The sequence below is a fragment of the Myotis daubentonii genome, chromosome X (genome assembly GCF_963259705.1).
Source record: "Myotis daubentonii chromosome X, mMyoDau2.1, whole genome shotgun sequence".
In the NCBI taxonomy this organism is placed as follows: domain Eukaryota; kingdom Metazoa; phylum Chordata; class Mammalia; order Chiroptera; family Vespertilionidae; genus Myotis; species Myotis daubentonii.
The window spans coordinates 6,144,461-6,171,543 of record NC_081861.1 but is presented as its reverse complement, the minus strand read 5'-3'; the positions used below and the strand labels follow the sequence as shown (position 1 = coordinate 6,171,543).

Genomic DNA, 27,083 nt, shown 5'->3' with positions numbered 1-27,083 from the left:
AAAAATGTAATAAAAAGCTAAACAACAGAATGAGGAAATTGTCTGGGGTCAATATCACTGATAACAGTTGACTGTCCAAAAAATATAAAGAATGGATACAGATATTGAAGGTCTGCTTGTAGATTCAGCTTCATGAAAGGGTGAGGAAAATGAATAGGCAATTTACACATGAGGAAATAAAGGCAGTAAAATCACTGCATGGAAAAGTACACCCTCTCTACCATTTAAAGAAAAGCAAATAAAAACAGCTTCAAGGTATCACAACCTGCTTATGAAATTATAAACAATTAATAAATAGAAATTAATAAATGATAAATAGAAATTACAAAGCCCTTTATTGGCAAGATGTGAGAAAACAGTATATGGTTCTGGGAGTAGTATAGATTAGTTAAGTTTCCTAGAGGGCAATCTAGAAATATGTGACAGGCGTTACAAAACTGCTCATACTCTTTGACCCAGCATACCCCAAAGGAAGTAACCCAAAAAGGAAAAGTAATTTTTTTAAAGATTATAATAAATTATAATAAATGTATTATAGTAGTGCTATTTATAATCATGGAAAAGATTGACCTATTTAATATATCATCATGGTGGACTAGAAAATAGCCATTAACAGTGGCAAGTATACAAATACTGGGTCATGTACAAAAATGGGTATTTGTAATCTCATTAACCAAAAAAGGCTAAATCCTAAATCACATGTTGAATCTGATACTAGCCTTACACAAAGAAAATTAGAAAGGCATCTAGTAAAATGTAAATAGCTGGAGTTGAATGCACATGGTGTTCTCTGAATACATGTCAAGTTGCTGGAATTTATAATAAAAAAAGAAAATCGGAGGAAGAGACAACCTACAATGATTTGATTTAGTCCTGGGAAGTTCAACATCAAGGGCTTTGGAAAAATCCCCATAATGATAACAGTGTTACTTACTATACATGCTTGACCTCACTGTTAGCTAGAATTTGGTTTGCTAGAATTCTCCATCAACCAGTACTTTTGCTTATCTAAATCTGTGAAAACCTTGACATTTCTAAGGGGGTATATCATCAGATCTTTGTGAGTGAATCTCCAAATTTGTCATCACCACTACAACATAGAACCCAGTAACCACTACCACTGCCAATAAACATTGTCTGGCTCAGACACATCACTTTCTTAAGACCTTTCCATTGCTTTTCACTTCCATCACCAGCAATAGTTTGCATTTCAGTGTCATTATTAACAAAGAAGCACATTTTCTCTTTACCATGGTTACTTCACATATCTACTTTGACAACAAATAGAGACCCATCAAGCCACATTGAAATGGGACTGCTAAGCAGTTGACTAGGCTTCCTCCTTTGCTACGTGACTTGCCCTACAAACCAGTATGTGATACTTGGCAAAGTCAAATTCATACCCTTTGCACGTTGAGCAATTACTACATTTCATGGATCTTTAGAGTTACTCCAAAAACATTAAAACCTCAAATGTTTAACATATGCCTGCCAAACCACTACTCTATAATAATAATTGTCATTCATAATTCATAATGGCCAGGATGCCTTATAAACCATCTGAGATAGAATTATGTTCTTTATAATGTTTGTATTAAGTCCATTCATTATATTCTTGATCTTTGAAATTCAGTACATTAATGCTTTGTATACAAGAGGATTCAAACAGGAAAAACTTGCAAAACTTGCTTTCCCCCTATCACCACCTCCTCTCCCTGTACCAGGCCTGTCTATTGTTTAACCGTGGTGGGGCACCAAATTTCTTTAAATAGTATCAGGATTCCCAGAGCTTTTTGGAACTTCAGTAGGCCCATTATTTTATTTTGTAAATCTTTATCTCACTTATCCCATGTTTTAAAATGACTTTATACCTCTTAAGATACCCTGGTGAGTTGGCAACCTGATAGGTAATGACTGATTACAGCAGTGGATCTCAAAGTGTGATCCTGGACCCACAATTCCATCATCACCTGGGAAATTGTTAGAAATAAAAATTCTCCATTTCATCCCACACCTACTAAATAAAAAATTTGGGGGGTTGGACCCAGCAACCTGTGTTTTAATAAGCCCTCCAGGTGATTCTAAAGCATGCTTAAGTTTCAGAACCATTGGATATTAGAGAAAAGAGGCTTAATAATCATGGCCAGCCTGATACTCAGCTAAATTGTTCTTGTGGATATCAAACCTTCTTGGCCCCTTGGCAATGTGTTATGTTCTCCTAAGATGTCTACTATTAAATCTCTTAAGAAGGGTATGAGAACACTGGAGAGGCAGCATTCGTGCTGGCCGAAGAATGGGCATTGGAGTCTGATGGACCTTAGTTGTAACTTCTCCTGGCCACTTACTCTCTTTGTTTTCCCTCAGTTATTTAACCTTTCTGAGCCTCATTTCTTACACGAGAAAGAGAATACCTAAATCAGAAGATTGTCTCAAAGATTGAATGAGGTCAAGTCTGTCAAGTGTGCAGCCCTGCATCTTACATATGACAGAATTGCAGTAAACAGGAATTATTATTATCATACCTTATCACCATGGGTATGACACTATGTAACGTCCAGGGACTAATGGGAAGACCTTCTTGGAAATTCCAAGTTGAGGTCATTGGGGAGAGGAAGCTAAGCTTCTCCCAGGACAGCACATATAAAACAAGGACTTATCTGATCTCTTCAGAGGACACTGCATCAGCCTCCTAGGTGCTATTGAAGCCTCAAGGGGATCCTTGCTACTTGCATTTTTTTTTCTTTTGCCAGGCTAATTGTTCCTTACTTGAAGTTCTGTGAAGCTATTGGCAGAGAAGGGTGGTAACAACAAACTCTGAGCCCTTGCTCCCTCCCCATACAGCCTCCTTGTGTCTCACTTCCTGGATCTTGCAAATATTTCCTTCAGCAATAACCCAAGAGTGGCTGTTTCTCTTGGAGCAGTCTTATCTTTTGGCTGCTGAGGAAAGGGAAAGGGGAGAGGGGCTGGACCTGTGCACTCTTACTGCTGAGATCCTGGAATGCCCAGCTATTGTGGGGAATTTAAAAAGAACATTTCCAAATAAGAAACTTCAAAAAAAAAAACTAAGGAGGAGCTTTTTCAGTATTTGCAAATATTGGTTTTCATTTTCAATTAGTATTAGGCAAAAAAATTAATAACAGAAGGGGAAAATCTATTCATTAGAAGATAGGTAACCTGTGCCAAGAAGAAAAGAGAAGAACAGCTCAGGACTTGGCAGGCAATTTATTTTTGTTTTTGCGATGTAGTCTCCTTGCTGGTGTCAACACCATACTGAGCCTTCATGCTTTCTCCCCTTTCTTCATCAAGGAACTAAAGTCTTCATGGACACTTGGGGATGAATGTAGTGCAAGTACTCTTTGCCCCTCCCCAGGAGTCCTTGCTTCAATGAGATTGCCCCATGGAGGAAAATAAGGCAAGTGTCAGTCTGGGCACTACTGCTTCTTATTAGTTGGGAAAATGATATATCCTTTCTAAGCTTCAGGATCCTCTTCTACAAACTGGCAATAATGGAACCTATTCCAAGGGGTTGCTGTAAAGATGAATAGAAATGCATACATGGAAGTGCCTAAAATAGTGCCTAACACATAGTAAGAAGTAAGAAACTATAGTTCTTTTCCCTTAATAAAGCTCCTTGTCCTCCACATCAGGGAAGAATCCTCCACTTGGTCCCAAAATGGAGTTGTAGATTTCTGTGTACATAGGAGCCTTGAGCCCTTTGAAAATAGTACCTCTCTGCCCTGGCTGGTTTTGCTCAGTGGATAGAGCATTGGCCTCCCAGGTTCGATTCCAGTCAAGGGCATGTACCTTGGTTGCGGGCACATCCCCAGTGGGGGGTGTGCATGGGGCAGCTGATCGGTGTTTCTCTCTCATCGATGTTTCTAACTCTCTATCCCTCTCCCTTCCTCTCTGTGAAAAATCAATAAAATACATTAAAAAAAGAAAATAGTACCTCTGGGGGCCAATATCGTCAGCTTGAGCCTGACACACTTCAATAGAAGCCTTCTGTTCACCAGTTTGCTTCAGCTATTAGTGCCAGGAAGGCAAGGGCTATGTTGGTTTTGTTCCCCTTGCACAGTGTAATATTCAATGAGAGCTTGGAATGACTTGTATACACATTGGCTCAGCTGACCATATTGAAGGCTGTTCTTCCCCTTTCTGGTGTCCTGTGTACTCTGTTCCACTGATATAAGCAACTCTGCAAGGCTCAGGCTGGCCCTAAATAAGTTGTGTAAATGGTAGGGCAGTGCTTTTAAAATCAGAATTGATGTGGAGAATAATAACTTCCAGATTGCCTTGCTAGAGCCCAGTGCCTCCAGATAGGGCCACAGTACCATGAATTGGTGCACCAAATGCTCCTAGAAGGCATGCTCTTTTCTTCCAGCTGATTCTGTAGTTGGCTACCCAGGGGTAAATTCTGTAAGACTGAGAGTGATTAGTACCTAAATAAGATGACTTAGAATATGTAGTCCTTTTGATCTTATCTCTGTTCTTAAACTTGTCTTTTATTATCTTTCCTTTTTAATAGATGGGATAAGTGAGTAAATGAGATCAGGGTTAAAATCCTTGGTTAGCTAGGGCTTCCTGGCTAGGCAGCCATGTGGCTGAGATGAGACCCAAGGTTTTCTGATCTCTTGGCTATTAAACAGGTCTGAACATTAACCATAGGGGGTACAGTCCAGCTCCCTTGATGGGAACAAGGAATAAGGCTAAAGCATACAGCAGTGAAGGTTGTACACTGAACAACTTGTACAACCATATGCAGTGCCCTGAGTAAGGGATTTCACTCTAACAATAAACATAGTCCTTTCATTTATTAATCACCTTTCATGTATACAGCATCATTGCTAGGCCCTTTTTATTTTATTTTTAAAATTGAATTTATTGGGGGTGACATCTATACTAATAAAAGTGTAATATGCTAATTAGACTGGACATCTTCTGGACGTCCTTCCGGACAAAGCCACAGTGGTGGGGGCTGAGGCAAAGGTGGTTAGGGGTCATCAGGCAGGCAAGCAAGTGGTTAGGAGCAATCAGGTAGTCAGGCAGAGGCGGTTAGGGGCGATCAGGCCGGCAGGAGAGGGCAGTTAGGGGCAATAAGGCTGGCAGGGGAGGGCAGTTAGGGGCAATCAGGCCAGCAGGGGAGCAGTTAGGGGGCGATCAGTCTGGCAAGCAGAGGCGGTTAGGGGCGATCAGGCAAGCAGGCAAGCAGGCGAGCAGTTAGGAGCCAGTGGTCCCGGATTGTGAGAGGGATGCCTGACTGCTGGTTTAGGCCCAACCACCTCTGCCTGCTGGCTATTGGGCCTGTGGGATTGGGCCTAAACCAGCAGTCAGACATCCCCTGAGGGGTCTTGAATTGGAGAGTGTGCAGGCTGGGCTGAGGGTCAACCCCCATGCACAAATTTCGTGCACTGGGCCTCTAGTTGGTTAATGAAATCATATAGGTTTCAGAGGTACAATTCTATAATACATCATCTGTATGCTGTATTGTGTGTTTACCATACAAAGTTAAGTCTCCTTCCATCACCATTTATACCCCCTATTCCCTCTTCTTTCTCCCCCACTGTTCTTTCCCTTTAGTAATCACTATACGGTTGTTTGTGTCCATGAGGCTTTTTTTTTTCTTTCTTAATCCCCTTACCCTCTGACAGCCATCATTCTGTTCTCTTTTGCTAGGTCCTTTTTATATAGTTTATCCTCCCTCACAACAGCTTTGTAAGATAGATATTTTATTAAAACTGAGGTAAATTAAATACTTTGCTCAAGGTTGTACAGCTTTAGGGTTATAGAGCCAGATTTTAAAATTTTCCTGGAATTTAGACTCAAGCCTTTCTGACAATGTGTTCTTTCCACTCTGCTCTATTGCTTTTCTTGTACCCTGGCTAGTAAGAGAAAAGAGTGGTAAATTTGATTACTATCACGAGCCTGGGTTCTTCTTGCCACAACTGCAGGACATTGGCCCAAATGAAGCCTTTGGAGATGTTGTCACTGCATGAATTTTATCAGATCAAGATTGGAGATTAAGATGGGGAAGGGGGAGAAAGACAGGGATAGAAGGTGGGAGTGTGTGTGTGATGGGTGGAAGACAGGCTATATAGACTGGAAACCAATCTAATTGGAACAAATAAATCTGCCCTCAAACCTCCACCCCTAAACCACAACACTCATACATCCTTTTTTACCCTGGCCTTTTCTTTCTATATAGTATGGTCCCTGAGCCACTTGTATTAGAATCCCTTGGGCCAATTGTTAAAAATACAGATTCCTGAACCCCCACCAGAGGTTCTAAGTTCCAGTTTCAGGGACTGAGGCTCATGAATTTGTATTTTAAACAACTTCTCCAAGTAATTCACATTAGAAGCTACTTTAATTAAGAATGGCTGTCCTGCCCTGGTTGGTTTGGCTCAGTGGATAAGGCATTGGCCTGCGGACCGAAGGGTCCCGGGTTCGATTCAGGTCAAGGGCATGTACCTTGGTTGCGGGCACATCCCCAGTAGGGGGTTTGCAGGAGGCAGCTGATCGATGTTTCTCCCTCATCAATGTTTCTAACTCTCTGTTCCCCTCCTTTCCTCTCTGTAAAAAAATCAATAAAATATATATTTTTTTTTAAAAAAAGAATGGCTGTCCCAAACCAGTGGTTTCCAGCTTTTTGGATCATGCACCCTTCTCAGAAAGAATTTTTTAAGAATGTGCCTTTAGTATATGCTGGTAGTTGATTAATAAATTCCTTATATGTACTGATGTCCTAATATTTGTGTTTTTAAATGCAAAAATATACATTAATATTCTTATATGAGAATGATCTCTAGTTTTCCTTTATGTATCTTCTAGTTTTGGGGTTTTGGTATTGACACTGTGCAAGATTCTTTTCTTATCCCTCTATTCTCTAGATTCCAGAGTCTAGGAAACATAAATAGCATTGGGGTTGTCTGTTTCTTGAAGGTTAGAATTAACACAAGACCATGTGAGTGTGCTTTTTATTTTTGGTCAAATTTATCAATGTTTTTCTATAGTAACTGGTGGGTTTAGATATTCTCATTCTTCTCATTTTGTGCACATGGGTTTTTAAATTAGATTTGCAAGTGGCTTATCTGTCTTATTTTAATTTTCTTTTAAAGAATTAGCTTTTAGCTTTAATTATTTGTACTATCATTTATTTTCTAGTATATTGATTGGTACCATTAGTTTTCTTTCTGCTTTCCTTAGGTCTATTTTTATGGTGGTTTTCTTAACTTCTTTTGCTGAATGCTTAATTCATTTATTTTAATTTATTATTATGTATTGCTATAAGTATTTAAGGCTACAATTTCTCCTGCCTGCCTGATTGCCCCCTAACCACTCTGCCTGCCTGCCTGATCAACCCTAACCACTCGCCTGCTGGCCTGATCACCCCTAACCACTCTGTCTGCCTTCCTGATCACCCCCTAACCACTTGCCTGCCTGCCTGATCACCCATAACCACTCTCCTGCCTGCCTGATTGCCCCAACCCCTCTGCCTGCCTGCCTGATTACCCCTAACCACTCTTCTGCCTGCCTGATTGCCCCTAACCACTTGCCTGCCTGCCTGATTGCCCCTAACCACTCGCCTGCCTGCCTGATCAACCCTAACCACTCACCTGCCTGCCTGATCACCGCTAACCACTCTGTCTACCTTCCTGATCACCCCTAACCACTCTGTCTGCCTGCCTGATTGCCCCTAACCACCTCTTCCTGCCTAATCTCCCCTAACCACTCACCTGCCTGCCTGATCATCCCTAACCGCCTCTGCCTGCCTACCTGATTGCCCCTAACCACTCGCCTGCCTGCCTGATCGCCCCTAACCAACTCTGCCTCAGCCCCCTGCCGTGGCGACTTCATTCAGGTCAACTGGAATGAAATCCAGAAGGTTGTTTGGTTGTCCGGTCTAATTAGCATATTATGCTTTTATTATTATAGATTTAGAGTGTTGCTGTATTGTGATTAGATACTGTACTCTGTACTACTTCCACTTTTTAGCTTAAGATATTGTCAATTTAAAAAATGTTCAATGGGCCATTAAAAAATTAGAGTCTGTTTTTAGTGTACAAATAAATTTAGATTTTTCCATTATCTTAGTTGTTGATTGTCATATCTGTCATCAGCTGAGTGTCATATTTTGTTTCTGCTTTTTTCTACCTTTATATTTCCTATAGATTTTGTTTTAGAAATTTTTATTTTTTAGTTACAGATGGCATACAATATTATATTAGTTTCAGGTGTACAACATAGTGATAAGAAATTTATATCACTTACGAAGTGATCACCCAGAAAAGTCTAGTACCCTCCTGGTACCATACATAGTTATTATAATATTATTGACTAATATTCCTTATACTGTACTTTACATCCCCTTGACTTGCTTTAGAAATTTTTTTTTTTTACTGTAGAAATAAAAAAACTATTTAAATGAAGTAAATTTAAATTTTTTTGTGCTTTAGAAATTTTGATGCTCTGTTATTTGGTACATAAAGATTTGGAGTAGTTAGATATACATCATGTGTTCTAATCATTAATATTATAGTGCCCTTCTTTGCCTTGTTAGTTGATTTTTGCCTTTACTTCAACTTTTTAATATATTAGTATCATGGCCCTTGTTTTTTTCCCATTTCATGTATTAAACAAATATTTATTGAATGCCTACTGTGTGCCAGGCACTAGATATCAGATAAAGGGGATATACAAGATCCTTGTCAATGTGGATCTTACATTATAGTTAGAGGGTGGCACAAAATAAATAAGTAAAAATAGGTATGTGACATACCAGGTGGTGATGTATTCTCTGAGAAAGAACAAAATAAAAAAAGTAAGGATAAGTCATTTTAGATAAGTGTTCAGGATAGTCCTCTCTGCCTGATGGCATTTGTCATCTTTTTACTTTCCATTCACCACCTTGGTTTTTTTGTTTGTTTCATGAGGGGAAAATGCCAGGTGGAACAGTTTGCACACAAGGGATTCTTTTAATCTAAAGGAGGTCTAGGTAATAAAAAATGAAGAAAAAATAAAGGAGCTCTAGGTGGGCTAAGGCCTAAATGAGAAGAGAATAGGGAATGTGTGGATATGAACTTCTGATCCATATGAGTGATGAACTAGCCAGGATGGGGACTGGAGATGAGGGGAATGAAGGATATTTTGCTTTCCATTCTACCTGAGCTTGCCTACCATTATGAATATTATTAAAGAAATATTCTTGGTCTTCATTATGACTATTGAAGGATATTCTGTCTGATGATTTTATTGAACTGCTGGAATTTCCTGTCACTGGGCAATACTTAGAATGATGCAGATTGCTTATAGGCTACAGCAGAAAACCAGATATTTTGGTTTAGCAGATTTAACCCTTTATACTATAGAGCTAAATAGATGTCCTCTGACTGTGGTGACTTATTATATAGAAGTTTGACTTTATATATATATCCTATAAAATAAAAGAAAATATGCAAATCGACCGAATGGCAGAATGACTGGTCGCTATGACATGCACTGACCACCAGAGGGCAGACACTTAATGCAGGAGCTGCCCCCTGGTGGTCAGTGTGCTCCTACAGGGCTCAGAGCTGGCAAGTGCAGTGGTGGTGGTGGGAGCCTCTCTCACCTCTGTGGCAGCGCTAAGGATGTCTGACTGCAGGGAGCGGGCCTAAGCCATCAGTTGGACATCCCCTGAGGGCTCCTGGGCTATAAGAGGGTACAGGCCGGGCTGAGGGAGCCCCCCACCTCGGAGTGCACGAACTTTGTGCACTGGGCTTCTAGTGTTTAAATAAACCTGAACTCATTTACCTTGGATATTTTTCCTATTGCTTATAATGTGCGCAATCTCATTTCTCCTCACAATAGTCTTTTTAATTTTGATAGTACATACATAGGCATATAACATATATTAAAATTCTGTACACATATACCTGTAATTCTTGAATCTGGAACTTATTTTTATATATAATACATGGTATAGCTCCAAATAATACTGCTCTGCAGTTATCTCAAGAAAGATTTATTAGCCGAAACCGGTTTGGCTCAGTGGATAGAGCGTCGGCTTGCAGACTGAAAGGTCCCAGGTTCGATTCCGGTCAAGGGCATGTACATGGGTTGCGGGCACATCCCCAGTAGGAGATGTGCAGGAGGCAGCTGATCGATGTTTCGCTCTCATCGATGTTTCTAACTCTCTCTCTTCCTTCATCTCTGTAAAAAATCAATAAAATATATTAAAAAAGAAAGAAAGATTTATTAAATGATCTTTAACTCATTGTTATGGAAGGTCAATTATATATGATATTTTGGACTTTCCAGTCTGTTCCTCTAATCAGTAACACACTGTTTTCACTATAATTTCTTTATAATATGCTTAATCCCTTACTCACCCCCCCATTTTTTTCTATAGCAAATACTCTTTAATATGATATCCTGCTTTATTTTACAAGCTATTAATAACTCTATTGTTAAAAATTCCTATTGAGAATTCTGACTGGAATTGCATTAGAGGAGATATTTTAAATCCAAAATAGCAGATATTTGTAAATGTCATGCTTTATGTTTTTTCTTACAAGTATAATAACATGGACAGAAAGTATACATGTCAAATTCACGACATAGCTTGCATCTAGAGAGGCAATAGGTGAATGGAAATGGGGAGTAAAACAAGGGTATTTTTTCTTATTTCTTTTTTGTTTGTTTGTTAATCTGCACCATATTTTCTTATTGATTTTTTAGAGTGGAAGGGAGGGGGAGAGACAGAGAAAGAGAAACATCAATGTGAGAGTGACACATTGATTGGTTGACTCTCACACATGCCCTGGCCTGGGGCCAGGGATCGAGCCTGCAACCGAGGTACATGCCCTTGACCCTTCAGTCTGCGGGCTGATGCTCTATCCACTGAGCAAAACTGGCTAAGGCTTTTCTGATTTCTTAAAAATAAATTCATGAAACATCAATGAATGGCACAGTATTAAGATGTGTTTATTCTGAGCAGTAGGTGGGAACATGAATATTTATTTTAGCAATCTCTGTATGTTTGTAAATATTTGAATTTTTCATAATTAAAAACAAAACAAACAAGAGCAGCAGATGAAACAAGATAACCAGACTTATAAGCCAAAGGATATAGTACATTCAACCCGAGTGCTACAAACAGACTGAGGTGGTGTGTGTATTCAGTCTTTGGAGATAGATTGTTCAGGTTCAAACTCTAGCTCTGCCACTTACTAGCTTTATGGCCCCAAGCAAGTTACTTATCCTGCCCATGCCTCAGTTTCCCCAGCTATAAAATCAGGATAATAATAACTTCCTATAGTTATTATGAGGATTAAATATGTTAACACATGGAAAACACTTAAAGCAGTGCTTGGTATTTAGTACATACACAGTGTTAGCTATCCATAATATATATTATTATAATTATCACATTGATTACATTGTTTTGTGGCCATTTTAAATTTTACACAAATGATGTCATGAAAAATATGGGATCAACCCAACTGGTGTGGCTCAGTGGTTGAGCGTCAACCCATGAACCAAGAGGTCCCTGGTTTGATTCCCAGTCAGGGCACATGCCTGGGTTTTGGGCTCGATTCCCAGTAGGAGATGTGCAGGAGGCAGCTGATCGATGTTTCTCTCTCATTGATATTTCCATCTCTCTATTCCTCTCCCTTCCTCACTCTCTAAATAAAGAACTCAATAAAAACATATTTTTAAAAAATATGGCATCATCTGCAACCTGTTTGTTTTACACAATCCCCATCTGCTCTTTTGCAGGGAAATGGCTCATTCCAAGGCTGACTTTTCATGGGCAACCCCCTTCCATCCTTGCCTTGAGAACCCAGCATTGGACTTATCAAGCTACCGAGCAATCTCTTCTCTTGACCTCCTTGGAGATTTCAAGCACTCCTCGAAAAAAACAGAGGAAACTTCAGTTTATGAGGAGGAGAGCTCCATGGCCTCCATGCCCCACCCACTGCGCAGCCGTGCCTTCTCAGAGAGCCATATCAGCTTGGATCCCCAGAGCTCCCGGGCCTGGGGGCAGCCTAGGAGGGAGCTCTTTACCAAAGTTGATGAAACCCAGCTAGATCCTTTGGGAACCAGGAAGAAGGCCTTTCCTCCTCCTCGTCCTCCTCCTCCCAACTGGGAGAAGTATAGGCTCTTCCGTGCAGCCCAGCAGCAGCAACAGCAGCAGAAGCAGCAACAGCAGCAGCAAGAGGAAGAGGAGGAGGAGGAGGAAGAAGAAGAGGAGGAGGGGGTAGAAGAGGAGGAGGAAGAGGAGGAGAGAGGAGAGGAGGAGGAGTTGCCACCCCAGTATTTCAGTTCAGAAACCACTGGTTCCTGTGCTCTCAATACTGAGGAAGTCCTGGAGCAGCCACAAACCCTGGGCTTTGGTCACCTGGAGGTCTCAAGGCAGGGTACACAAAGCCTCCCAGCAGAGCAAGAGTCTTTTACTCTCCATTCCAGTGATTACCTGCCGCCAATAAGGGGCCACTTGGGATCTCAACCTGAGAAGGCTCAGCCCCCTTGCTATTATGGCATTGGTGGGCTTTGGAGGACATCGGAGCAGGAGACCACTGATCCCTCCAAGTAAGTGCTTATGAAAGATATTAGGTCCCCGAAGAGACAGGCAGCATGAGTTTGAATTCCACCTCCACCATGGACCAGTTGCATGACCTTGGACTGTTCCCAGCCTCAGTTTCTCACTGGAAAATAGACTTGATGATACCTATTCCATATGGTTGTTATCAATGTGAAGTTAATTTGTCACATAGTAGGTGCTCAGCAAATTGTAGTTGTTCATGTTCTTATCCCTAAATACCACTATCAAAATATATTTATTATTTCCCATTTTGTCTTTAAGGTATGCATTAGTTTCTGGCCCCTGAGACAGAAGGCATTAAACCCTTATTACCTGTACAAGGCTTTTCCTAGAAGCCTGGTTCCTGCCCTCTTCTACCTTGTCTTATGATTGCTTTTCAGAACAAGAGGCCAGGTTGAAACCTGATTTGCCTTTGTTCTATGACCTACCTGGGCTTCTAAGCTCTTCCTAACATCCCAACATTAAAGGTGTTACTTGGGTTGCGTGCTTTATGCCCTGATCATTCTTTACAATAGCTAAGAACATTTTTTTCCTTTTCCACTTTCACCTCTCTCTTTGCATTTTCTTCATCAAGTAATACCTGTAGTTGACAGGATGAGCTGCCTGGGCAGGAAGACAGGATGAGCTTCCTGGCCGCTGGACTGCCAGTGTCTGTTCCCTTCACTGTGCCAATGCTCATATGCATGCACTACAGTGTGTGGTTTTCCCCTTTGCTCCAAAGCAAAAGAGCTTTGGCTTTTAGCTCTGCCAGGCCTCCCACGGAGAGCTCAGCCCACTCTCTTCTGGGAGTGAAGATGGGGGGCAGGTGTCTTTCCTCTAAGTGCTTTATTAAATCCCTTTACAGAAGGAACCTGCCTGAGCCTTGTTACTATTAGAAGTATCTTATTATCATGTCTTTTACTGACAGGCAGATCCATTACTTGGCTATCTGGAGCTAATCAAGGTTTTCTAGCCTGAAGTGCCACAAGCACAGCACTTACAGGGCCTGGCTCCCAGACACTGAGCGAATCTCTTATTAGATCCCTAGTGGCTGCTTCTCAAGCTGTCCATCTAGCTGGGGAGCATTCTTATTATAATCGGAAAACATTTTGTGGAAAATGACTATGATTGTTACCTATCAAAGTGAAGAGAAGGTGACCTACCACTTAATATTCACAAGAAAGAATAAATAAATGAACAAATGAACATTTTCTATGTGCCAGACATTGCTAGTCATTTTATATTCATCATTTCATTTAAACCTCCCAACAGCCCTAAGCACCATTATTATTCCCATTTGACAGATGAGAAAACTAAAGCTGAGCAAAATAAAGGACTAAATAAGTCAGAATTGTGCAGCAAAATTTCAAAACCAGATTTGTCTGCCTCCCAAATCCATGCTTATTTCACTATTCTAGTCTCAGATAGATTTTGTTCTTTAGGTAGACGAGGCCTTTACAAGGCCCTCCTGTCTTCTGTAGGGCAGTGTGTACCGGAGGTAGTAGTTTACAGTACCTCTGTCAGTCTGCTAGTTCTTCTTCCTTTATGTACTTCCATTCACCTTGGCACCTTGGACAGAAAGAAGGAAATGGCTATTATTAGAGATTTTTGTAATATGTTCCAGAGATCTTTTTAAATGACTATGGGATGCGAGTGAAAGGATCTGTTTGCATACAACCCTGGCTTGTGGCTACAGAAAGCCAATTATAGATGCTTCTTTGAGTGATAGCGATTAAAGGAACAGCATCATTCCCAACATAGCTAATATTTTTTGCTTGCTTACCATGTGCCAAGCATTGTTTTAAAAACTTTCATGTATTGATTGATTTAATCTTCACAACACAACTATAGTAATTACCATTACTCTCCTGCATTTTTTTGATGAGAAAAGTGAGGCACAGAGAGATAAAGTAACTTGCAGAATATCACAGGTAGCCAGAACCCAAGTAGTCTGGTTTACTGTGACTATTACATCATCCCAAGATCTCTAGACTGATCAAGAAGAACCTATTCCAGATTATCAGACTATACAGGATTCTAACCAGAAGGAAATGACTTTAAAATTTATTTTTATTTTTTCCAGTTTTATTGACATATAGCCACATCCTTAAAAAAAAATATTCCGTACTTTCTTGCAGCACTTTCTGACTCATAACACTCATATATGCCCTAAATATTTTTTGTACATAGGAATTCGCTATCTTATACTTTTATATGCCCTTCAGAATGTTCTCTTTTCTATGCTAACAGAGATATTGTTCAGTCAGAAAATTTTTTACATGCAGGGTTTTATATGCTGTCAAGTTGTCCCCTTGGAAGTATAACATAGTGGCTAAAAGCACAGATCCTGGCTCTGGTCAGAGTGGCTCAGTTGGTTGAGCATTGTCCCATGCACCAAAAAGTCACTGGTTGGATTCCTGGTCAAGGCACATACCCAGGTTGTGGGTTCAATCCCCGCAACCAATAGATGTCACATCGATGTTTTTTTTTTTCCTCTCTCTCCCTCTAAAACATCAATAAAAATATATTCTTTATTTTAAAAAGTACAGATTCTGGAGTTAAATCACCTAGGTATAAATCACGGGTCTTTCATTTACTGTCTGGTGACCTTGGGGAAGTTACTTTACTTTTCAATGCCTCATGTTCCTTATCCGTAAAATGGTTGTCATGAGCATTGAATTTTATATCTGTGTCTACACCCCTCTCCTCACACACAGGCATCTTAGGACAGTTTCTGGGACATAGTAAGCCCTGTGTGATGTTAGTGAGTAGTGTTCCTTTATCAGTGTTATTAGCTTAAAAACCTACATGTAAATGAATACCTAGGATGAGGAATGTTGGCATGCTCAAATTTCTTTTGTGTGATGAATTAGGAGACAGCATAACATGAATCAGTAAAAAGCTGTGGAGCATTTTAACCATTATTTTTGACCTTTATTTAAGAGCTGCAAATAGCTGCAAAAATGACTAATGAGTTTTTCCTATTTTTCCTTTCAAATAGCTAGAGGTTAGCAGAGAGGCAGTGACGCATACAGGTGGAGGGTGGGGGCGGCTGGTAGGCAACAAGAATATAGAGGGGGTGAGAGCCTTTCCCTTGCATAAATCATGGGTGGAATTATTTGCTCATCTGTCCCTGAAGCCCAACTTTTTTTTTCTTTCCTAATGCCAGACCAGAATCCTTGATGGCAGAAGACTCCAAACCCAAGCCAGCATGGAGCCAGAGCTACTTGTTTCCTGAAGAGCAGTTGTCCTTCATGGGCTGGCGCTCCGAGAAGCAGCACCTCAGTCCCTTGGGCTTCAGTGAACTCAAGACAACAGGGTCTGCTGCTACACTTGTCAAGCCCCTGGGTGCCACTGGTTCCATTCCCCCCCCATATTATTCTGCAACTATGGAGGAGGCTGGGGCCATTGGGGATACATCAGAAGTGGAGAGATGCTATTCCTTCTCAGGCAGAAGGCCTGCTCTACAGCAGGCAGTCTCAGAAGAGCTCATGAGAGATGTGGTGGGCCGTGACAAGTCCCTGGCAGGGGTGCTAACCCCAGCCTCCAACATGGTGACCACTGCTGAGGTCATGGGTGACCTCTTTGCTGTGGGAGATCTGCAGTGGAGGGGCCATCTCAAGCAGAAGTTGTACCACCAGGAAAGAAGAAATTATCGGAATGTCCAGGAAAGCCACAGGGTGCCTTTGTAAGCAAGCAGACTAGATAGAGCTGGGGGTGGGCGATGTCTAGGATGGGTAGGAGGGATGCCAACAGGCTTAGAAGACAAATAGCTAAGGTCTCAGATACATCCCTACCACCTATACCGTACCATGGGGTTCATATACTGGGGCCATGAACCAAGGGGAATCATTGATGATAAGCCCAGAACTTTAAGGGCCTGTCAGTTTTTCTGGATTTTGCTGAGTTGTCAATGACCAAACCAAATTATCTCTAAAGAAGTCCCTGTAGCTTCAGAAGTCAGGGACAAGGAAATAGCCTTTTAAGTTCTTAAAATTGGCCTTGACTTGAATTCTAGATGGCCTTTATGTGGTCTGTTTATATTTGAATAGTGCCACCTGGTCTATTATTTTCTTATTTTACAACTCCTTGGCAAAGCAGGATCCCACTGTATTACAAATATGGAAACTAAGAAGCAGAAAGGTCAGCAGCCTCTCAACAGAGGTGTTCAAATGGTCACCCTTTGTTCCCACAGGCAAGAATTTCAGCGCTTCTCGCCTCCTCAAGGGGCCCCAGGGATTTCTACCTCTTACTCAGCTTATTACAATATTTCTGTGGCCAAGGCAGAGCTGTTGAACAAGTTGAAAGACCAACCCGAAATGGCAGAGATTGGCCTAGGAGAGGAGGAAGTAGACCATGAACTGGCTCAAAAAAAGGTGACATTTTTTTATATACCTTAGAAATTTTAGCTTGAGTGAGTAGGTTGCCCTGCCCTCTAAGTTCTTTATACATCTTGGTACATTCCTATATTTTCAGTTTGAAAATCAAATAGCCTCTCTGGGTTTCTCACAAATACAACTCCAGTCTCTTTGATCTGGTCAATAATAGTAATTATGGTAGTAGTAATCATAGTCATCACTGCAGTATCTAATCCTTAAAACAATTCTACAAGATAGACATTACTATCCCCTTTTTGCCAATTGAGAAGACTAAGTTGCCCAGGGTTATAGACCAGGTGGTAGATTCAGGACTGTCTTTCTATTGGGCTGTCCCTCTGAAATAAGCCAGCCTTGTTTGTTTGTTTTTCTTTTTGGTTAATCCTCACATGAGGACATTTTTTCCCATTGTTTTTTCAGAGAGAATGTAAGGGAGGAGGAGGAGGAGGAGGAAGAAGAGGAGGAGGAGAGGAGAGAAGAGGGGGAGGGGAGGGGGGGGAAAGGAGAGGGGAAAGGAGAGGGGCGGGAAGAGAGAGACATATCAATTAGTTGCCTTCCATACACACCCCAACCGGGGCCAGGGAAGGAACATGTAACCCAGGTACATGCCCTTGACCTGGAATCAACCCTGTGACCCTTCGGTATTCGGGCTGACACTACCACTGAGCAACATCGACCAGGGCAAGCCAGCCTTGTTAAGTAACACACTGCCCAGGACACATCAGAGTTTTAGCCAATGAACTCTAACCAATGGTAATCATTGATTGTATTACCTGTGTAACTTTCTGGGAGAGAGAACAGACTAACTAACAATGAAAAGGAGAAATTATAAGCTGGTAAACTTTAGTGTTTATTTGCAAAAAGAGGCAGTAATCTCTTTAAAATGTTAAAAATAGATAAATGGAAATGCTGTTGCTATTGCAAAGCCTCCCCTTTTTTCCTCTAAGTACCACTAGTCTGGTTGTCTAATCTAATTCCTGGAATCACTTTGCCCTCTCTGCACTTACCCATTTTATTTCATAAACAACTGGGTTTCCATGCCAACCTGAAAGGCCCAATTTACCACTTCGTGGACATCTGAACTCAATGTAAATTAGTCATCTGCCCATGTTTCTCATTCAGGATATGACCTGTAGGAAAGCTCAAGGCTATTTACAAAAGTCCCCCCCCCCACACACCACTTTCCAATCTGAAACAAAATGTCAGAGAAGGAACTAGAAGCATGATGGTATCAAAGATTTCTTGATCAGATGCCTGTTTCCTTGGATTCCATGTTCCCTGATCATGGCAGGCTTCTCCTGCCTTACTTAGGACCTTTTTATTAGGAGCAAACGTAATAATACTCTGACCAGAAGAAGAGAGAAATGATCATAAATGGTGAAGTATAGAAATAGTGATTTGAAGTGATTGTTGGGGGGCTGGAACATTTTTTGTCTCTGAGGAAGACGGTGAGAAATGATACTGATTTGTAATATCCCAGAAAAGCAGCTCAGCTCTAGCTAGGTCTGTGATGACTCCACAACTCTATCTACTACACTTTCCCCAGGGTTGAAGTTCAGGTTGCAAAGCCCAAATGCCAAGAAAGAAAGGGCTGTCTCCACTTTCATTCTGGCAGACCTATGGAACCTAAGAGCTGGGATGGGTAGTTGATTTTCCAGGTTGATCATTTGGCCCCCAGCCCTCCTTTATCTTTGGCATTGAGTTTTATTTTGAGGAAAAGAAGATAAGAAATACCTGGGAACCTCTTGGCATCTAATTGTGTTGCCTTATTCATATCATTGATCCCTCATTCCCAGTAGATTTTGGAATTTTTCCTAAATGTAAACTTATTATACTTCAGACTAAGATCACGGTGATCTCCTGAATATTGACCAGTTCTGAAATATGACAATAGTCTCTGAACCCATAGCAGGGTCTCTTGGTCTTGGTCACCTTGGATATCTCTAAATAAAGTACTAGAAAAGAACACAATCTAGAAAACTATTCCTGGGAAAGAATAATAAAACAAACATCAAAGCATACTTCTTATATACAAGATACTGCTCTAAGCACATAACTTGTACAAACTCATTTAATTATCATAATAGCATTATGAGATAAGTATTACTGTTACCCTATTTTCAGATGGGAAAATTGAGGTGCAGAGTGATTGAGTTATTTGCTCAAAATCACTCTACTACTTAGTGGCAGAACTAGGGTTCAAACTCATATAGCAGTAGTAGTAATACCCAGGTAATCCTATATAATAAAAGCCTAATATGCTAAATGTCCAATCCACCGGTCAGCCACTCAACCAATCAAAGCATAATATGCTAATGATATGCTAAGGCCACTCAACTGCTCGCTTTGACATGCACTGACCACCAGGGGGCAGATGCTCCTACCTGTAGGTTAGCTTGCTGCTGGGGTCCAGCTGATCAGTACTGAGCAAGACCGGCTGGACACGCCCTTGGAGCCCTCCCGCAGTCCCTCCCTAGCTGGCCAACCTCCGGCATCTCTCCTCAGCCCTGACTGTGCACCAATGGGGTCCCTCAGCCTGTGCCCTCTTGCAATCCCGGACCTCTTGGGGGATGTTGGAGAGCCAGTTTTGGCCTGATTCCACAGGGGGAGCGCCGCTCAGCTAGAAGCCAGGCTCACAACTGGTGAGCTCAGTGGCGGTGGTGGGAGCCTCTCCTGCCTCTGCGGCAGTGCTAAGGATGTCTGACTGCTGCCGTCATTCAGACATCCCCCAAGGGCTCCTGGACTTCGCGAGGGCACAGGCCAGACTTAGGGACCCCCCAAGTGTACAAATTTCGTGCACTGGGCCTCTAGTAATATAATAACAACAACAGCAGCAGCAGCAGCAGCATTAGTGAGCATGTATTTAGTGCTTAATGTTCCAGGCAAATTACCAAGTATTTTACCTCTATGATATCACTTAACCCTCACAAGAATAGGAAGTAGGAAGAGAGGAGGCACTTCTCCAATTTACAGATGAGAAAACAGGAGTCTCAGTGGGACTGGATATCTCACTCAAGGTCACACAGTTTTGAGGAGGTAGAATTGGAACCCAGGCATCTCTGACTCCACAACTCCACTCTACCACACCACTTTCCTGTAAGTGCAGTCCCAGAACTGACTATAGGAGAGACAAATTAGAAGATACAGGCAGTGCTTCCCTCAAGAAACTTACAATCAATGGTAGGAGAGGAATCAGGTGTACACACAGGAAACAGAAAGTGAACAACTTCAAATTACACAATAGGCTTCTAATTCTAATAATAATGCTCCAATCTGGAGAGTTCAGAAAAGAAAAAGATTATTAAGAGAAGACTTATGGGGACAGGGGTTTTCAGCAGGGAGGATAGGGACAAAGCTGGGCTCTGAAGAAGGAATGGGACTGGCCAAAGTGAAGGAAGAGATAAAGAACAGGTAGAACTGCCTAAGCAGATCAGGAACATAAGAATTAGTGTTGTGAACACAGAGGAGGGTGAGGAGCTAATCCTGAAAGGTTCTGAGGAGTGGAATTAGAATGATAGAGTAGGGACAAACTGAATAATAATAATAAATAATAATAATAATAATAGCAACCAGCTTTTACTGAGCATTCAGTCTGTGCTAAACCCTTAGCATTCATTATCTCATTGAATCCTTATTACAATTCAATGAAGTAGGTACTGCAGTTGTCCCCACTCTTCAGATAAAGAAAATAGAACTTCATAAAGAAATTCACCTAAGGTCACACAGCTAGGAAGTGGCAGAATTATAAGTCAAACGTAGTTATTGCAACTCCAGAACTCAGACTCTTATTGAAAAGGCCTGAAAAGCTAAAGTGAGGGGGTAAAAATCTAGCACAATGCCATGAACATCAGAGGTACTTAAATGGATAGAAGGAGACTGAATAAAGAAATAGGCAAATACTTGATGACAATGCTTTTTTAACCCATGTTCTCATAAGCATTCCAATTTCTGTTTATTAAACAATATTTATTTATTATTTAATTTATTGGGGTGACATTAGTCAATAAAATTATATAGGTTTTCAGGTGTATAAGTCAACATCTCTATATTGTATTGTGTGTTCACCACCCAACGTCAAGTCTCCTTCTGTCACTATTTATCCCCCTTTACCTTCTTATACCTCCAACCCCTTTCCCTCAAGTAATCATCATACTATTGTCTGTGTCTGAGATTGTTTTGCTTAATCCCAGAAGTGCGATTGCTGGTTCCAAAAGCAGTTCCATTTTTTTATTTTCTGAGGTCACTCTATGCTGTTTTCCACAGTGGCTGCACCAGTCTGCATTTTCACCAACAGTGCATGAGGGTTTCCTTTTCTCTACATCCTCCCCAACACTTATTTGTTGATTTATTGATGATAGCCAATCTGACAGGTGTGAGGTGGTATCTCATTTTGGTTTTAATTTGCATTTCTCTGATGATTGGCAATGTTGAGTATCTTTTCATATGTCTATTGGCCATTTGTATGTCCTCTTTGGAGAAGTGTCTGTTCAAGTCCTTTGTGCATTTTTTAAATGATTGTCTTGTGTTTTTTTAAAAAATACATTTTTATTGATTTAAAAGAGGAAGGGAGAGGGAGAGAGATCAATGATGAGAAAGAATCATTGATGGCTGCACTGTACACTGGGCATCGAGCCTGCAACCCGGGCATGTGCCCTGATTGGGAGTCAAACCATGACCTGTTTCATAGGTCACTTGCTACTCAACCACTGGGCTGGATTGTCTGTTTTGTTTGTTTGTTTGTTTTGGTGTTGAATTGTCTGAGTTCTTTATAAATTTTGGATATTAACCTCTTATCAGATGTATTGGCGAATATGTTCTTTCATTCAGTGGGTTGTCTTTATTTTTTTGATGGTTTCCTTTGTTGTGCAAAACATTTTTAGTTTGATATAGTCCCATTTGTTTATTTTTTCTTTTTTTATCCATTGCCCAGAGGGATATATAAGAAAAAATATTGATACAAGAAATGTGTGAGATTTTACTGCTCACACATTTTCTCTAGTATTTTTCTCTAGTATTTTTATGGTTTTGAGTGTTAAATTTTAGTCTTTAATCCATTTTGAATTTATTCTTGTGTATAGTATAAGAAGGTAGTCTAGTTTCATTTTTTTTCAGCAAGTATTTATGAAGTTACATTTGGTATTAGCCCATGGGTATCACTTGTCTAATGCCAAGACATTTCATAGTGACAGATTCCTCCCATATTCTAAGACATGGGAGAGAAGACTCTCCTAAAAACAGAAATTCCTCATGCGACTTGCTCAGGTTTCTTTTGTTTCCAGTGACTAGGGTAGAGCCTACCATCTGTTACTTGGATCCAAAAACATAATTTACAAGAATTTATCAGTTTCTGTTAGTCCCCATCCTCATCCTTTGCTTTCTTCTCTTTGTTTCTCCTAGATACAGCTTATTGAAAGCATTGGCAGAAAACTTTCTGTCCTACGGGAGGCCCAGCGAGGATTGCTGGAGGACATCAATGCCAATTCTGCCCTTGGGGAAGAGGTGGAGGCCAACCTAAAAGCTGTCTGCAAGTCCAATGAGTTTGAAAAATACCGTTTGTTTATTGGGGACCTGGATAAAGTGGTCAACCTGTTGCTGTCACTCTCTGGACGGCTGGCCCGGGTAGAAAATGCTCTCAATAGTATTGATTCAGAAGCTGACCAGGAGAAGGTAGAGTTGGAGTCTCTTGGGTGTAGATGGAGGGAAATACCATATGTGTCTTCTTGGGGCTTCCTCTTTCAAGTTTGGGTAGTCTGGGATGCAGTAGAGCATAGTGCTATGAGTGTGAGCACTGGCTTTTAAGTGTCTTGAAATTCTGGCTCTATCCCTAATTAGCTGTGTAACTGTAGGCAACTTACTTAACCTCACTCTGTCTCAATCTCTTAAAAATGGGGTTAACACACTCCCTACCACATAAACTTTGAAAATTAAATTAGATAATTCAGTTAATGTCTTAAAACAGGGCCTGGAACAGGATAAACACTGGATCAATGCTGTTAGTAGTAATAGTAGCAGCAGCAATTTCTTTCTCTCTCTCTCTCTCTCTCTCTCTCTATATATATATATATATCTTAGAGGGCAAGGTCTCACCAAGTAGTTGAGATTGGGAGGCTATCAGTTCCACAGGTTGGGTCAATCTGCATACATTCATGAACCCAAACTGCACTGCCTTTCCCTATGCAATTGGTGTTAGATAAAAATTTGATTTTACAATAAGAGGTGCATAGGCATGTGCCTACGCACATAGTGCAGATATACACCCATGCAGAGACAGATACCATTTTAAAAGCATTCTCACAGTGATGGTTGTTCACCAGATAGAAGAGGCCTGAGCTAGCTTTGTCAGAGCCTTCCCTCACCTCTACCTCAGTGATGGTCCACTAATTAAAGACAGCTTAGAGATGGAAAAAGGGAATTGCATATCCCCCTGGCCAGAATCACTTTCGTGTATATTCTCCCCCTGCTACAGGAAAGAAAAGCTTTTGCATGAAGGTGGACTTCAGGGCAGGAAATCTACGATTGATTAGTTAGCAGAATGCGTAGTTGCTTTGTGGCAGCATGCCAGTGGAGCAATGGCTGATGACTGGTAATTGAAATGACCCTTAATTGGTCTTCTATTTCTCCAGTTGGTGCTGATAGAGAAGAAGCAGCAGCTGACAGGGCAGTTGGCAGATGCCAAGGAGCTGAAGGAGCACATGGACCGGAGGGAGAAGTTGGTGTTTGGCATGGTCTCCCGCTACCTGCCTCAGGACCAGCTCCAAGATTATCAGCACTTTGTGAAGATGAAATCAGCTCTCATCATTGAACAGCGAGAGCTAGAAGAGAAGATCAAGCTTGGGGAAGAGCAGCTCAAATGTCTCAGGGAGAGCCTACTCCTGGGGCCTAGCAATTTCTAATTCTGCCAGCAGACTGTCAACATCATCACTGCCCAGCCACAATGGGAAGTGCTTTCAATCTTTGTTAGCAGTTTGTTAGCAAATAGATAGCAGTTAGTTAGCAGTTTGTTCCGTATCCTCTACCCTGGATGTCTCTCACTGCCCCTTACCAAGCAGTGCACCCACCCAGCTAGGAGACTCTGGGGAGACCCCAAACTTCTACCCTAGGAAGTAGAAGCAAGAAGTAGAAACTGTAATAGAGTGTGATCATACAACCACACTCTTTCCCACAGTTTGCACAGCAAGCACTTAGCACACACAGAACCAACAAAGTGCCTTCATTCTTCTTTGTACTCGGATATCAGAGACATCATGCACTCACCACCCACCCACACCATAATCAGCCTTTCTAGGCTCAGAGAGAAACTGCGATGCAGCTCCACTCTGCCCCAAGGCTCACGGCCCAGTCATTCCCCACAGAAATTTGACTGTCTTGAGGGCATTAACCTACTGGAATTTCAGGGCTTTACTCAAGCTTTGCAGTGGGAAGCAAAGAAGGAGGAATTTTACTTAACAGAATGTGAGCAAAAGATTTGGGATCCCCAGATGCCCTGCTGGGTAGAGCTAGGCTTAATGAAATTGGCCTCATCCCCACCTTCCCCAGCATCTGCATAAAGGGGAAGAGGCCCACTGTCAGCCCTGGCTAGTGTGGCTCTCCTCCTGTCCTAAGACTTTGGACCTACCACTTCCTGTTTCATCTTGTCTTTGTATTGCTGGGGTTACAGGTGGCTACCTTAAGGGCTTCACACTATGGGCCATGAATAGCTCTGCTAAAGCTGACTTCTGCATACATGTTTCATTACTGGGGGGAAGGGGTTCTTATTGTTATATTTTAAATGTCCTTTTGACTTTATTTATTTTTATTGTTTTTTCTTCTTTTTTTAACTAATAAGGTGAGAAGAGGGGAGTTAGGGAAAAGTTAGTCCAGAAGGAAAGCATTTTCTGTAGATCAGCCTGAATTCACCATGGCTAGGTAACCAGGTGTCAAGGCTTTGAATTATTACCACCATAGCTGACAAGTGTCTAAGAAAGTTCTCACCTTAAATTCAGAGCTTCTCCACTATGGCCTGGTCCTACACTTCCATTGAAGTATGGATAACCATGAGCTTAGCATTCACCAACAGGGTCCAATTTTTCTTACTTATTTTTCCTTGAAACCAAAGAAATCTGAAACTGACCAAGGTCCACCTATTTCTCCAAGTCTTCAAGCTAAGGAAAGGGGAGAGATAAGCTCAGGAGTAACTCCTCTACCGAATTGCTTTCTCAGCTTGTGGCCTGGCTCAGGGAACCAAAATCCATGGTAGCAGAAAGCTCCAGTCAGGGCCAGCCCCCAGTACAAATCATGAACCAGCCAGGATCTGAGGCAGACAAACTGATGCTGCTGCTGTTGCCTAGTTCCTGGCACTGGTAGCCAGTTTCTGTCCTGGGAAAGCCTTCAGGCGAAGGCAGGAAGGTAGCTGTGGCCAAATTGTCCTGTTATACAGCTTAGTTCCCTATTCCTTACTAACTGGCCCATGCTTTGTATTTCCCAGCCCTGCCCAGCATCCCTGACATCTGTTCTAGTCATTTCTGAATTCCTCACCATCTTTGGAGGTTAACTGTAGCAGCAGGGGTGCCTCAATTGACCAAAAGAATTTGCCAAGGAATTTTGCTGCTGCTACAAATACTGGTTCCTAACTTCCGTTTCCTCCTCATTGTATTTGGAAACAATGGAAGAATCTTGGCCAACAGAGTGTCCTGATGGGGGAGGGGGATGAGTGTGCTCTTAGTATACTGCTGCTGTCAGAACTACTGTTAAAATGTCAACCTGCCATTCTCCCCATAAGTGGAGAAATCTACTTTATTCAGGAAGGCTGATGGCTTGTAAAGGGCTAGGCTTACCCAAGCCAAGGTTGAGGATGGTGGAGGAGTGCTTTTAATATAGGCTGTGGCTGCCATGTTTTTAAAAACACAGGCTCTAAAATAAACAATGAGCAAGATTGAGATGAAGCCAATGTAGTCCATCATTATAAGTGTGTGTGTGTGTGTGTGTGTGTGTGTGTGTGTGTGTGTGTGTGTGTGTGTGTAGAACAGATTTTTGCAAATATAGGCCCATAGAAAAGAGTGATCACTCACCTGGACACTATGGCCATAGTCTTAGTTTTTCTAGTCAGTGGTAGATTGGTTGTACCTTAACTTTATCACACTAAAAGTACTATCGACTCATATTTTTGTCCCTCATCCCATCTCAAATTATTTTAGAGTTGGAATCAGAACAAAAGGATACTCACTTGTACACAGAGGGACAGTTTCCAAAGATCTTAATAAAATAAACCCAAAATTATATTGCTCAATATAATTAATGTCCGGCACTGCTGACTTGGCAGTCCAACTGTGAGTGATAGTGCTATAAAGCTGTCCCTATTACTTCAAATGCTGAGTCTCTCCTCTGTTCTCATGTCCTGGGCTCTGCTCTCCACAAAGGCTTGCCAGAAGGTAGAAGTTTGGAAGGTATGTCAAGGGATTTCCACAAAGCATTATTGGTCTTGACGTCTGCCCTCTCCCTTCAAATACTCATAGAGGCCCCAGTGCGTAATAGGTAAGTACAGTGGTTGATACATAGAGAGGAATCAGTGCAAGAGCTACTATGACACATCCCTTCTAACTCCCTACTCCCAGAGCCTTGGATAATCGAGTCTCCTTGAATCCTACCGGCTGCGGACTCGACCAAGGTATAGCAGTAAATTCTCAATGGGAATCCAACAGAAACAGACAGAGACACTGAAAACAAAGTCCTCGCAAGGGAAAAACTGGAAGCAGAGGTACAAAGAGGGTGAAAAGATGAAAAGCCTCTTTCAAGACCAGGTTCAGGTTCTGTTTTCCATTTAACCTCATGTGCCAAAAAGTTGTCCAGGGGCACTAGAGTCATAATGCCACCTCCCTAAAGGTGCTGCTCTGCCAGTAGCAAGTTTCAGATGGAGGAAGTCAGGCACATTTCTGGCCACTTTCTCCGGTCTGCAGCTTGGTGACTCCCTCTGTGTTTGCCAAAGGAGTTATCTATGCCAATAATATTTCTGTAACAGCATATTATATTCTTTGAAGATTAGTAGATCTTTAGAGGGGGGTGGGCAGGGGGCAATTTCTATAGATAAAGAATCAGTGTTTGTTGTACAACTGTTGGGGGTCATCTATCCCATGTGAAGCTATTATTTTTCTGAGTCTTAATTGTTTCTG

General features: G+C 41.5%; 1 protein-coding gene across 4 annotated transcripts in view; it reads left to right on the top strand.

The window, feature by feature from the left end:
* Positions 1–25,819, top strand: part of SHROOM4 (shroom family member 4) — a 216,787-nt gene extending 190,968 nt beyond the window's left edge. For 3 of the 4 annotated variants that reach the window (XM_059680259.1, XM_059680260.1, XM_059680261.1), the window contains 5 exons: positions 11,758–12,570; positions 15,732–16,250; positions 16,758–16,938; positions 22,336–22,605; positions 23,562–25,819. In XM_059680259.1, the coding sequence (XP_059536242.1) occupies positions 11,758–12,570; positions 15,732–16,250; positions 16,758–16,938; positions 22,336–22,605; positions 23,562–23,831 (2,053 nt within the window). In that variant the 3' untranslated portion in view covers positions 23,832–25,819. The remainder of the gene's footprint in view (positions 1–11,757; positions 12,571–15,731; positions 16,251–16,757; positions 16,939–22,335; positions 22,606–23,561) is intronic. The other variant, XM_059680262.1, reaches the window with a different exon arrangement.
* Positions 25,820–27,083: the final 1,264 nt, after the last annotated feature.